At 67.3% G+C, this 11,902-nt stretch overlaps 1 protein-coding gene across 2 annotated transcripts; it reads left to right on the top strand.

Annotated features, from left to right (window-relative positions):
* The first annotated feature begins 6 nt into the window (after positions 1 to 6).
* On the top strand, positions 7 to 11,786 carry LLGL1 (LLGL scribble cell polarity complex component 1). 2 transcript variants are annotated; one of them, XM_015642622.1, is made up of 23 exons: positions 7 to 124; positions 2,705 to 2,802; positions 4,827 to 4,908; positions 4,989 to 5,119; positions 5,506 to 5,664; positions 5,744 to 5,906; positions 5,994 to 6,129; positions 6,217 to 6,271; positions 6,349 to 6,506; positions 6,589 to 6,806; positions 6,895 to 6,962; positions 7,226 to 7,379; positions 7,766 to 7,870; positions 8,077 to 8,369; positions 8,443 to 8,596; positions 8,674 to 8,827; positions 8,909 to 9,192; positions 9,388 to 9,652; positions 9,748 to 9,862; positions 9,966 to 10,060; positions 10,169 to 10,292; positions 10,368 to 10,447; positions 10,642 to 11,786. In XM_015642622.1, the coding sequence occupies exons 1-22, from the start codon at positions 44 to 46 to the stop codon at positions 10,444 to 10,446; spliced, it is 3,171 nt and encodes a 1,056-aa protein (XP_015498108.1). In that variant the 5' UTR covers positions 7 to 43; the 3' UTR covers position 10,447; positions 10,642 to 11,786. The 2 variants fall into 2 exon arrangements, with proteins under 2 accessions (XP_015498108.1, XP_015498109.1); XM_015642623.1 differs by having other exon boundaries at positions 4,989 to 5,104.
* Positions 11,787 to 11,902: the final 116 nt, after the last annotated feature.

Consider the following 11,902-nt stretch of genomic DNA (forward strand, 5'->3'; position numbering starts at 1 on the left):
CCCCGCCCGGTACCGCGCCGCCGCCACCGCCGCCGGCCCAACCATGATGAAGTTTCGGTTCCGGCGGCAGGGTGCCGACCCGCACCGCGACCGCCTCCGCCACGACCTCTTCGCCTTCAGCAAGGTGCGCCTGGGGCGAGCGGGGGGCGCGGCGGTGGATCCCGGGGGGCGGCGACCACCGGGAGGCACCGGGGGTGCCGGGCAGGGTGCAGCGTGCGGGCAGCCCCCCGGTGGCGCGGGGCTCTGGTGCCCCGGCGGGATGCGGCGTGCGAGGAGGCGAGCGGCGTGCGGGGCACCGCCCCCCGGGACCGGCGGAACCCCCGGGGGAGCCGCGCACCGGGAACTCCCCGCTCCCGGGGAAGGGGCACGCAGAAAGGGCCGGGCTGCCTGGCCGGGGGACCCCGGGACAGGCTGCTGGGCCGCCCCGGGAGGATGGACCCCCGGGAGTGGGTACCGGGAGTCCCGGGCGCGGGATGCGCCCCGGGGGTTGCGCTCCTCCCCGTGCGGTGCAGGGCGCGCTCCGGGACTGGATGAGACCCCCTCACCAGCGCGACATCCCTGTCCCCAGCCCCTCTTGGGAGGGGTTCCCTGGAACGCCCCGGTTCCCGCACTCTCCCTGTCCCGTGGATTCCCCAAGGCCTCGCTGTCGGGCGTTTTGGGGTGACCCGTGGTCCCACACCCTGTCTGGCCTTGGAGCATCCTTGGCTGCATCCCCCGTGTGGGGCTCAGCCTCTCACCCCAGTCTCCCCAGGGGTGGAATACTGGGGCGCAGGACCTCCTGTGTCAGCAGGAAGGGCTGTGGTGATGACCCCGTGGCCTTGGGGTTCCCTGTCACCCCAAAGATGTGTCTCTGGGGGGCCTGGGGGAATATCAGAGGTCAGCGCTTATCCCCCTCCTCCCTCCGAATTTCCCCACTTGCCCCCCTTGTTTGGGATGGGAGAGACCCCCAAGTTCATCAAGCTCACAAGCCCTGGGGTGCCAGACCCTTCTCTCGGGACATCGGGCTGTGCCAGCGGGTGCCCACCTGGGACTTGGTGCCCCTTGTCCCGGCAGCGCCGCGCCCTTGGGACCAACCTCCCGCCCTGGCTGTGGGGCAGGAGACCACCGGCAGTGGCCCCTGGAGGAGCCCAAACCGTGTCCGTCATCATTGGGCAGCATCCTGGCACCACTGTGGGGTACTTACCCAACTCATGGTGGGGACGATGGCCAGATGGCCCTGGCACCGCAGGGACCCCCGGGCTGTCCCGCAGCGGGACCGGGCTGCGCGGTGTCTGCTGAGGGGTCAGAGCCACCTCCCAGTGCCCAGCACAGCCCTGGCCCCACAAGTCGCTGCCGCGGATGAGGGTCTGGCTGTGGTGCAAGGCTCAGCCCAGCCAGAGCCCCTCTGGTTTTGGGGAGCACGGTCCTGGGTGGTTGTGTGGGTGTGTGCCAGTGGGATGTGCAGGGGGGAGAGGATGTGAGGAGAGCCCCTCTCCGTCCGTCCCGCCTCTGGGGCTGCCGGCTGCCCACCTGCCTCCCATTAATGGTTGTTTTTCCTCCCGAGCTCCAGATCTGCCTGGGATTTGCTGTAATTTGGCCGGGAGCGCGCCTTGGCCGGCCGGCACAGTCTGCCGGATGCGGCCCCGCTGCGGGGGCTGCGGGTGGGGGGCTGAGCCGGGTCCCCCTCTGGGACTGGGAGTGCTGGGGAACTGGGACAGCGCTTTTTGGGGAATCTTTGCCGGTGTCATCGTGTTAGTTTCTGGCCTAAAGCATCACCCTGGTGTCCCTGTGCTGCTGCTGTCCCAGCTCCTTCCTCCAGCGCAGCGTGCATCCCGGGGGGATTCAGCATGACCCACGAGCATCCACTTCCTCGCCCCTTGGACGTGTTGGGACCCGCTTGGATGGGCCGGGATGCTTTGGATGGGCTGGGGACGTTTTCACGCTGCTGAAGGTGTCCCTTGGGAGGGGAGCAGGAGCTGGGGTGACAGCGGCGGGTGCGGAAAGCCGCCCCGCTGCGCCTCTCGGATGCCCCAGACAAAGGGAGCAGGTCAGGATCCGGCCAGTCTGGCTCCGGCGGCCTCCGTATCTTCTGATCGCGCCGTCGCTGCTCAGCCGAGCTGCCCTCGGGAGCCCTGCGGTCCCCTCACCGCGGGCCGGGGCGGTGGGTGCCCCCCGCGTCCCCCCGCTGCCAGGGCAGCCCCTCCCCAGCCGGCGAGCCCGGGCACGCCGGACGGCCGGGACTTCCTTGGGAAGGTGCCCGCGGGCGACACGCGGCTCCGGCGGGGACGTCCCTGGCGCTGGCGGGTCCCGCTCGCCTGGTTCTGCCGCCCGGCATCGGGGGCGGCCGGTGATTGGCAGTGGGGGTCCCGCTCATCTCTCCTGGGGTGTCCTCACCCCGGGGGTTTAGAGCAGGGGAGTCCCATCCCCAAAGTGCTGGCGGGCGGTGGGACAGCTCGTTCAAGATCAGACCTACCCCGGCCCGTGGTGTGGCTGTTGGGCTGGGTTTTGGGGTGCTGGGTGGCATTTGGATGAAGAGCGATGTCCTCCCTGCCCAAGGCTCTCCTTGGTGGCACTGGGGGACAGAGCAGCATCTTTGTGGTCCCCCTCGCAGGGGTGATGCTCAGACTGGTGCAGGGTCGGAGCTGTGGGGCTGCGGGGGGCTGTGGAAGGTTTGGGGGTGTCAGAGGTGGGGGGTGCCGCTCTGACCTGCCTGTCCCCATGGCAGACGGTGGAGCACGGCTTCCCCAGCCAGCCCAGCGCCCTGGCCTACGACCCCGTCCTGCGTGTGATGGCCATCGGCACCAAGGCAGGAGCCGTCAAGCTGTATCCTTTTCCTCCCACATGAGCAGGAGGTAAGGAGCTCCCGGACCCTCCTGCACTCACTCCTCTGGCTGTCCCCATCCCGGAGAATGCTTGGAGACGTGGCCGTGCTGCTTCTGGCCCATCCCGCAGCCCCCACTCGGCTGACGTCCATCCCTCGGTCCAGCTGTGCTGCAGCTGGGCCGGGCGGCGAGGGGGCGGCTGGAGGAAACCCCCACCTCGCCCAAAACTCCGGGGGTGGAAAAAGGGCTCGGCCGTCCCGGGGGGTCATCCCGGGTGGGGGTCCTTCCTGCTGTTACCCCACTTATCCCTGGGGGGCTCCTGCCCATCCTGGCCTCATCCGCGCAGCCCTCGGGGGCGCAGCGGGGGCTCCGGCCGGCCCAGCGCCGGGGAGAGGGGCTGCGGTGGGCGTGCAGCCCGCTCCCGGCTGGGGGGCCGAAGCGGGGGACGCCGAGCGGGGCCGGCCGGGCTTTGTTGCCGGCAGCGTGCAGGGAGACTTCAGAGGGCTGCTGGCGAGCGGCCAGGGCTGGATGCGGCCCATGCTCGGGGGGCCCCGCGCCGCAGGAATGCGGGGTGGGGGCGCGGGGGCGGCTGCGCCCGCAGCGGGGTCGGGGTGTGGGGGGCGGCCGCTCTCCCCCTCCCCCAGGCCGGCGGCTCGCTGCCTCCCGAGCACAAAGATGGCGTGTTTTGTTCTGCCGGGACCGCCTGGGTGCCAGCCCGGCCGCGACGTCGCCGGCCGCCCCGCTCGCCCGCCCGGCCCGTGGTGCCGGTCCCAGCTGAGCATCCCCCCCGACACCGCGGGGATGAGGTTGCGGGGGGCTGCGGTGTCCTGAGCATCCTCTTCGGGGATGGTTTTGGGGTGGTACCTAGCGTGGTACCCCGTGCCTATACAGCCCCGCTCCTGCTGCCTCCGAAAAGATGCTTCTGCAGGTTGGCGGTGCCGGGGGAGCCGGGGCCGGGCGAGGCAGCAGCCGGAGCTGGCCTGACTGGCGTTACTGGTTAGTGGGGGCACCCCTGGGTGCTCCCCGGCCAGGCTGGGTGGATCAGGTTGCAGACAGCCTGGCATTGAGGGGCAGCCAGCACCTGGGGGGTCTCCTGGGGCAGCTGGGGGACCCTGGGCTTGGAGCATCATCCCGCATGCCGGTGACACTGCTGTGCCCCAGCCAATTGCCCTGAGGGCTCTCAGGTCGTGGCACTATTTTGGGTGGGGAAAGACCCCAGAATGAGCAAGGATAGGTGGCATTCCCCATCCATGTAGCACCAAGAGCCCTCTGCGTGCTCCCTGCTTCATTCCCATGCCCCGTTGTCTGCTGTCCCCAAAACCCCGTGGCTGTCGCCTGGCTCTCCGGCTCAGCGGTGCCCAGCAGTGCCAGAGACAGCTCCTGCCCGTCCGGCTGGGCAGAGCCATCCGCTGGCTCCTTGTGCCCGCAAGGTGGCCAGGGACAAGGACCCCCAGCACATGGCATGCCCAGATGTGGCTGCACAGTGCACTGGGGACACCGGGCTGTGGGGAGCAGCTGGCTGGGTCTGGGGGTGCTGGGGATGCCAGGCCGGGGTGCTCTGTGCAGAGCTGGAGCCGCTGTGCGGGTCCTGCCGCGGTTCCTGCCGAGCGGCGTCGCCGAAGGAGCCGGGACCAGTCGGGTGAGTGAGGCTGTGCCGCCGCATGCCGAACCCCACCCCGCTGCCGGTGCGTGCCGGGGCTCCCGGCGCCTCTCGCACACCCCGGCTGTGTGTGCTGGCCGCAGCCTGACCCGGGACATCCCGGCAGGAGGTGCTTGGTGGATCCCAGGCTGATCCAGCGTGTCCTGGTTGGAGTTGGAGGTGCTTGGTGAATCCCAGATGGGGGTGGCGGTGCCAAGGCCAGCTCTGGCATGGGGTGCAGCCAGGGATGCTCTGCCCTGGCTCTCCTGGGGACGGGGGTCTAACCAGTGTTTGCAGGCAGAACTGAGGGAATTCAGGGAGTCCTGAGGTTTGCAGGGGAACGGGGAGGTGCTCTACCCTCGTTGTTTCTTTGACGGCTCCCTCAGCTATGGTGCACCGGGTGTGGAGCTGACAGGCCTGCACAAGGAGACGGCCACTGTCACCCAGCTGCACTTCCTTCCCGGCCAGGTACGTGGGGGTCCCGGGGGGAACCTGGCAGGAGCCCCCCAGCCCCTCACACACTCCACTGTCATCCCCCCCATCCCCAGGGCTGGCTCCTCTCGCTGCTGGACGACAACACGCTGCACCTGTGGGAGGTGTGCCAGAAGGAGGGCTGCTCCCACCTGGAAGAGACCCGCAGCTTCGGCCTCCCGGGACGCCCAGGGTCCGGCAGCGCTAAGTACTTGTCTGGGGGGGTCGGAGCCGCTCCCCCGCGGGGCTGCGGCCGCAGCGGTGCCGCTGCCAGCTGGGAACGGCGCGTGGGAGCAGCCGGCCTCCCCGGGCGGGATGGTGGCCAAGGTCCTCTCTGTCATGGTGTTTTCCCCACTGGGATGCTCCTCTGATCCCAACTGAGATGCTGAGTGCAGGGAACAGCTCTGGACTTTTTATGGCGCTGGCAGGGCCTGGGGATGATTAATGGCTCTAATTGCTGTCGGCGCTGAGGCAGTCCCTGTCCTTGTCCTCCTGCACTCAGGGAGATGGGAATGTAGGGATGGAGCAGGGGAGGTCTGGGGTCTCTCTGATGTTCCCAACACGGTGCTGAGCCAGCCCCTGTTTCCCCCCCAGCTGCTCCCCTGGCATCACACGGGTGACCGTGGTCCTGCCGATGGCTGCTGGTGCCATGGTCTGCCTGGGCACTGAGGGTGGTGCCGTGTACTTTGTCACCCTGCCCACCCTGACGCTGCTGGAAGACAAAACTCTCTTCCCAGATGAGATCCTGCAGAGGTGAGAGCCCTGCAGCCCCCATGCCCTGTTCCCAGCACCCCCAGCCCCCCTCTGACCCCCTGTGCATGTCCCCCCTCAGCGTCCCCGATGACTACCGCTGTGGGAAGGCGCTGGGGCCCGTGGAGTCCATCCAGGAGCACCCACGCATCGGCAGCCGGCTCCTCATCGGCTACAGCCGGGGGCTGGTGGTCCTGTGGGAGCAGAGCACTCGTGTTGTCCAGCATCTCTTCCTGGGGAACCAGGTACCGGGGCTGGCGTGAGGCTGGTGGGGCTGTGGCCCTGTGTGTGTGCCCCCATCCAAGTGCTGAGCCCCCCGTGTGCCCCCGCAGCAGCTGGAGAGCCTGGCCTGGGAGCAGGGCGGGAGCAGCATCGTCAGCTCCCACAGCGACGGCGGCTACATGGTGTGGGCAGTGAGCGGCACCGGCCAGAGGAGCCAGCAGCCCGTCATGTCCACCATCCCCTACGGTACAGGATGGGGGTCTGGGGGGGCTGGGGAGCTGATCCCCTCCCCATCCCAGTGCTACAACCACAGTGTCGGTGTCTTTGTTTCAGGGCCGTTCCCTTGCAAAGCCATCAGCAAAATCCTCTGGCGAACCTGCGAGTCGGGGTAGGTGGGTGGGCTGGACATGGGCAAAGGGACCTTGGGGGTCCAGGGTCTGATGGCAGCTGCTTCATCCCACCCAGGAACCCCTTCATCATCTTCAGTGGGGGGATGCCACGGGCCAGCTACGGTGACAGGCACTGTGTCAGCGTGCTGCAGGGCCAGACCCTGGCCACGCTCGATTTCACCTCCCGTGTCATTGACTTCTTCACCGTGCAGAGCGCAGAGGTGCCTGAGGGAGGTACGTCCTGCCAGGGCCACCCCGGGCAGCGGGTGATGGTGTGGGGGTCCCCACGTGCAGCAGCCATCTCACCCCTCCCCAGGCTTTGAGAACCCCCGAGCCCTCGTGGTGCTGGTGGAGGAGGAGCTGGTGGCCATCGACCTGCAGACGCCGGGCTGGCCCACCATCCCTGCCCCGTACCTGGCACCTCTCCACTCCTCTGCCATCACCTGCTCCTGCCACGTCTCCAACGTGCCCCTCAAGCTTTGGGAGAGGATCGTCAGTGTGGGCGAGCAGCAGAGCCCCCGGCAATCCTCTGCGGTCAGTGATGGGGATGGTGAGGAGGGGTCCTGCTGAGTCCCTTCCAGCGGGCTTCAACCCTTCATCCCCTCTCCATCCCTCCTTCCAGGCTTGGCCCATTGATGGGGGAAAGAACCTGGCCCAGGAGCCCACACAGCGGGGGCTTCTCCTCACCGGGTGAGTGTGCTGGCAGCAGGGAGGAAGCCTGAGAAACCCAAAATGCCATCTACACCCGTTCCTGCGGTGGGGAATGGGATGGGGTGGTGATGCCCCTCTTTTTGGGCGGGCTGCCCCGTGTTCTGGCTGGGTATGAGCGTGTCACCCTCTGCACTGTCCCCCGTGGTGCTCCCCCTCAGCACGGTGGCTGCCAGCACACAGGCAGCTCTTGTTGGCCGGGCAGATGTTGGGGCCCCACACTGACAGGACCCCCCCCCGCCCAGGCACGAGGACGGCACGGTGCGGTTCTGGGACGCCTCGGGGGTCTCCCTGAAGCCCCTCTACAAGCTGGGCACCGCCAACATCTTCCAGACAGACTGTGAGCACAACGACAGCCTCAACCAGGCGGGTGAGGAGGAGTGGCCTCCGTTCCGTAAGGTGAGGTCCCCTGGGCAGGGTGATGCCTCTGCACCCTCCCGGCTCTGCCAGCACTGGAGGGGCCAAACCCAGAGCCAGGCACGGGGGATGCACCTGCTGGAGCCATCCCGGCTGCGCCCCGGGGACGTGTCCCCCGGCTCAGGGCACAGCTGCTGTGTGACGCACTGTGGGGACACAAGGGACGCTTGTTCCGTGGGCCCCGTCCTGCGGGTCTGCCCCAGCATGGGGGACAGAGCCAGGGGCTGCGTGGGGACAGGCTCCTCCTGGGCATGATGCCCAGAGTGGCCCGTGTGCCACAGCTGGTGGAGGGGTGTGGGGTGCAGGGGGGGCTGCCCCACAGCTGTGTGCGGGGTCCTGGCTGTCCCTTCAGCTGTCCCCTCCCGCAGGTGGGCTGCTTTGATCCCTACAGCGATGACCCGCGCCTGGGCGTGCAGAAGATCGCGCTCTGCAAGTACACGGCCAAGATGGTGGTGGCTGGCACGGCGGGGCAGGTAAGGTGGCACGGACAGAGCAGGGGCTGCCGAGCACCTCTTGGCTCCCCTGTTGGGGACCCACAGCTTGAGGGGGGCTACAAACCCTGCAGACTTCCATAGCTGTCCTTGAAGGGCTCCTACCCTGGGTTTAGCCCCCGGTGTGCGGCTGTCTGTCTGTCTGGGAGGGCATTCAGCGTGTCCCCCTGTCTGTGCTGTCCCTGCAGGTGCTGGTGATGGAGCTGAGCGATGAGAAGTCAGAGCACGCGGTCAGCGTGGCCACCGTGGACCTGCTGCAGGACCGTGAGGGCTTCACCTGGAAAGGCCACGACCGGCTGGCCCCCCGGAACGGGCCCCTCCACTTCCCCCCTGGCTTCCAGCCCAGCGTGCTGGTGCAGTGTGTGCCCCCCGCCGCCGTCACCGCCGTCACCCTCCACTCCGAGTGGAACCTCGTGGCCTTCGGCACCAGCCACGGCTTTGGGCTCTTCGACTATTACCGGCGCAACCCCGTGCTGGCCAGGTATGGGGGGACCTGGCTGCTGGGGGGCCCCTGGTGTGACGTGGTGGGTGCTGAGCAGGGTGGGTGCCCGCAGGTGTACGCTGCACCCCAACGACTCGCTGGCCATGGAGGGGCCCCTGTCCCGCGTGAAGTCCCTCAAGAAGTCCCTGCGCCAGTCCTTCCGCCGCATCCGCAAGAGCCGCGTGTCGGGCAAGAAGAGGCTCAACGCCAGCAGCCCCTCCAGCAAGGTGGGCAGGGAGTGGGGGCCACCGTGGCAGCTTCCCATCCCCAGCAAGCAGGGACTGACCCCGTGTCCCCTCCCCAGGTGCAGGAGGCCAACGCGCAGCTGGCGGAGCAGGCGGGCCCCCCCGAGGTGGAGATGACGCCGGTGCAGCGGCGGATCGAGCCTCGCTCGGCCGATGATTCGCTTTCGGGGGTCGTGCGGTGCCTCTACTTCGCCGACACCTTCCTCCGTGATGGTGAGACCCCCTCCTTCCCCGGGAAAAGCCCCCAAGCTGGATTTTTGGGGAGGGGGCTCTGACACTGTTCCACCCCCACAGCCGCCCACCACGGCCCCACGATGTGGGCAGGGACCAATTCTGGGTCAGTGTTCGCCTACGCCCTGGAGGTGCCGTCGCAGGAGAAGTTCTCGGAGCGGGCGGTGGAGGCGGTGCTGGGGAAGGAGATCCAGCTGATGCACCGGGCACCAGTGGTGGCCATTGCGGTGCTGGACGGGCGGGGGAACCCCCTGCCCGAGCCCTACGAGGTGTCTCGGGACCTGGCCAAGGCCCCCGACATGCAGGGCAGCCATTCCATGCTCATCTCCTCCGAGGAACAGTTCAAGGTGAGCGTGGGGCTCGGCGTCCCGCAAAATGTCCCACGTCCTCTTTGGATGTCCTCATCACGCAGGGACTGGAGGTGACCAGGTGACTGGAGGCTCTCCTGTGCCTGTGCTAGGGTGGTGAATCCAAGGGGAAGGTGCCCCCCTAAACCCTGCAGGTTCCTGTCCTCCCGAGCCTGGCTCCTCTTGCCCCTCCAGGTGTTTACGCTGCCCAAAGTGAGTGCCAAGACCAAGTTCAAGCTGACAGCACACGAGGGCTGCCGGGTGCGGAAGGTGGCTCTGGTGAGCCTGGCCAGTGCTGGCTCCGAGGAGCGGCTGGAAAACTGCCTGGCCTGTCTCACCAACCTGGGGGACATCCACATCTTCACCGTGCCCAGCCTGCGGCCCCAGGTCCACTACAGCTGCATCCGTAAGGAGGACATCAGTGGCATTGCCTCCTGTGTCTTCACCAAGCACGGCCAAGGTGAGGACACAGGTGACATCTGTGTTGATGGGATGTTGACCTCACCTGCAGCCCTGTGAGGGATCCCTGAGGCTCCTTGTTGTCCCCCCCTGCAGGTTTCTACCTAATTTCTCCATCGGAGTTCGAGCGCTTCTCGCTGAGCGCCAGGAATGTGACGGAGCCACTGTGCCGGCTGGAGATCGCCCGGCTCCAGGACACCTCCTGCCTCAGGTGGGCTGTCTCGGGGGTGTGGGGGGCTTTGCTGTGGTGGAACCCCTGTACACCCACCCCAGGACACTGGTTCTGGCCATAACTTCTCCCTGTTGCCCTCCAGCAACAGCTCGACGGTGACACCGAAGCTGCCACAGGCGAACGGCACCCACGTCCCACGCGGCTCCGAGGGCCAGCCCTCCCCCTCGGACAGCGACCGTGAGTGACCACCCTGTCCCTGCACACACACTGTGTCCCACAGCCCTGCTCCAAGCCTGCCTCTGTGTCCTGGCTGTCCCCAACCCCTCCTGTCCCATGACTCCCCAGGGTCCCCTGAGGAGCACCCGGCCGCTTTCTCGCCTGGCCCCATCGACTCCCCCAACAGCAGCATGGAGAACCCGCTGGACACCACCGGGGACATCACCGTGGAGGAAGTGAAGGATTTCCTGGCGTGAGTGGGGTGGGAATGGAGTGGGAATGGATGCTGAGGTGCCGTGGCAGTGCCTTTCACCCTGCTCTGCCCCAGGTCCTCGGAGGAAGCAGAGCAGAACCTGAGGAACACCAGCGAGGACGAGGCCCGGCCCACGGGGATCCTCATCAAGTGAGGTCTGTGAGAGGCTGGTGGTCCCTGGGGTGGGAATGGGGTTTGGAGCTGGTGCCCCAGCACAGTGCCCTGGCTTCCTGATCCATCCCTGGAGGATGGAGTTGTGATCCCTGGGGCTTCTGGAGGAGGGGGAGCAGGAGCAATGCCTGTGCTGAGCCCCACCAGCTCTCCCTCTGAGGAGCTGCCTCACCCACAGGCATCGCCGGCCTCCCTGACCCATCTCAGTGCTCGGATTCCCGGGATGCGCGACTCGACTGGACCCCCGCGCCCCCTCCCCACGTAACGTAGACTCGTCTCCTCTCTAACATCCGCGCCGGCCGCCGCTGCGCCCCGGCTCCGGCACTCCCCACGCACCTCCCTGCCCGGCCGCCGGCCCCGGAGCCCCCGAGCCAGGGCCGTGGGGCACAAACTCTTCCCGGGGAAGATAAATTCCTTTTTTATACACGGTCGAGTGTCACTGTCCCCTGCTCCAGAGCCCCCTTCCTGGGGGATGCTGCTGCTTCCCCGGCTCCACGGGGAGGGCTGGGGCTTGTGGACCCCCCCTTGTCCCCCGGTTTTGGTCCCTTGGGGCAGTGGGGGGCCAGAAGCCCCCGGGCACGGCCCCCCCATACCCTGGTCTGTGTTTACATGCCCAGCTCCCTGCAGTTTACAGCCCCGTTCCCTGCCTGCCAGGAGGCTCTGCCTGCCGCACAGGGACTGTCCCCAGGGGAGCCCAGCAGGGATCCCCTGGCTCCCAGGTGGGCAGCAGAGACCTCGAGCAGCCCGAGGAGGGGCACAGTGGGGGGTCACAGGTGGCCTTTTTCTCTTAGTGGCTTCTCCAAGGGCTATTCTCCAGGTTGGGCTCTGTGCCTGCTGCTCCTTTCCGACACTAATTCCTGCCACGGGGTGGGTTTGGGATGTTTGGCTGTGGAATTACACACCGGCTCCTGCTCCTGGTCCATGTTGGTGCTGGGGGGGGGCAGATGGGGCTGCCCCAGCCCCCTCCTGCCCCAGGCTGGGCTGCCCCACCCTGGGGGTCTCACTGTGCCAAATCCCCTCTGGGCTCTGAGCCTGGCCTCGTCCCCTGGCCCGTGGTGGCTGTTCCCATGGGGCTCAGCTAGCCCCTGCCCCTCTCCTTTTGGGGACCTGTGGCCCCCCGGGCTCTCCTGCGGTACGTGTGTGGCTGGGGGGGTTCGGGCTCTGTTGCTGCCGGCCGAGGCCGGGGCTGTAGCGTCCCTGGTAGAACCTCCCCCCAACCTCATCTTTTTTTTTTTTTTTTTTTTTTGGTAAGATGAATTTAGCATTGTTTAGTTATTAAAAATACTGGTTTTTAATATTGAGAATAAAGCATTTAATATCAACTGTCTGGGCTGCAGGTGTTTGCTGAGCCTTGGAGCCAGGTGAGTGCTGGGGATCCCCTGAGCTGCAGAGGAGCACGATCAGGGTTGGGGGTGACCCCGTTTGGGAATGAATCAGAG

Source organism: Parus major, chromosome 14, assembly GCF_001522545.3.
Source record: "Parus major isolate Abel chromosome 14, Parus_major1.1, whole genome shotgun sequence".
NCBI classification, from domain to species: domain Eukaryota; kingdom Metazoa; phylum Chordata; class Aves; order Passeriformes; family Paridae; genus Parus; species Parus major.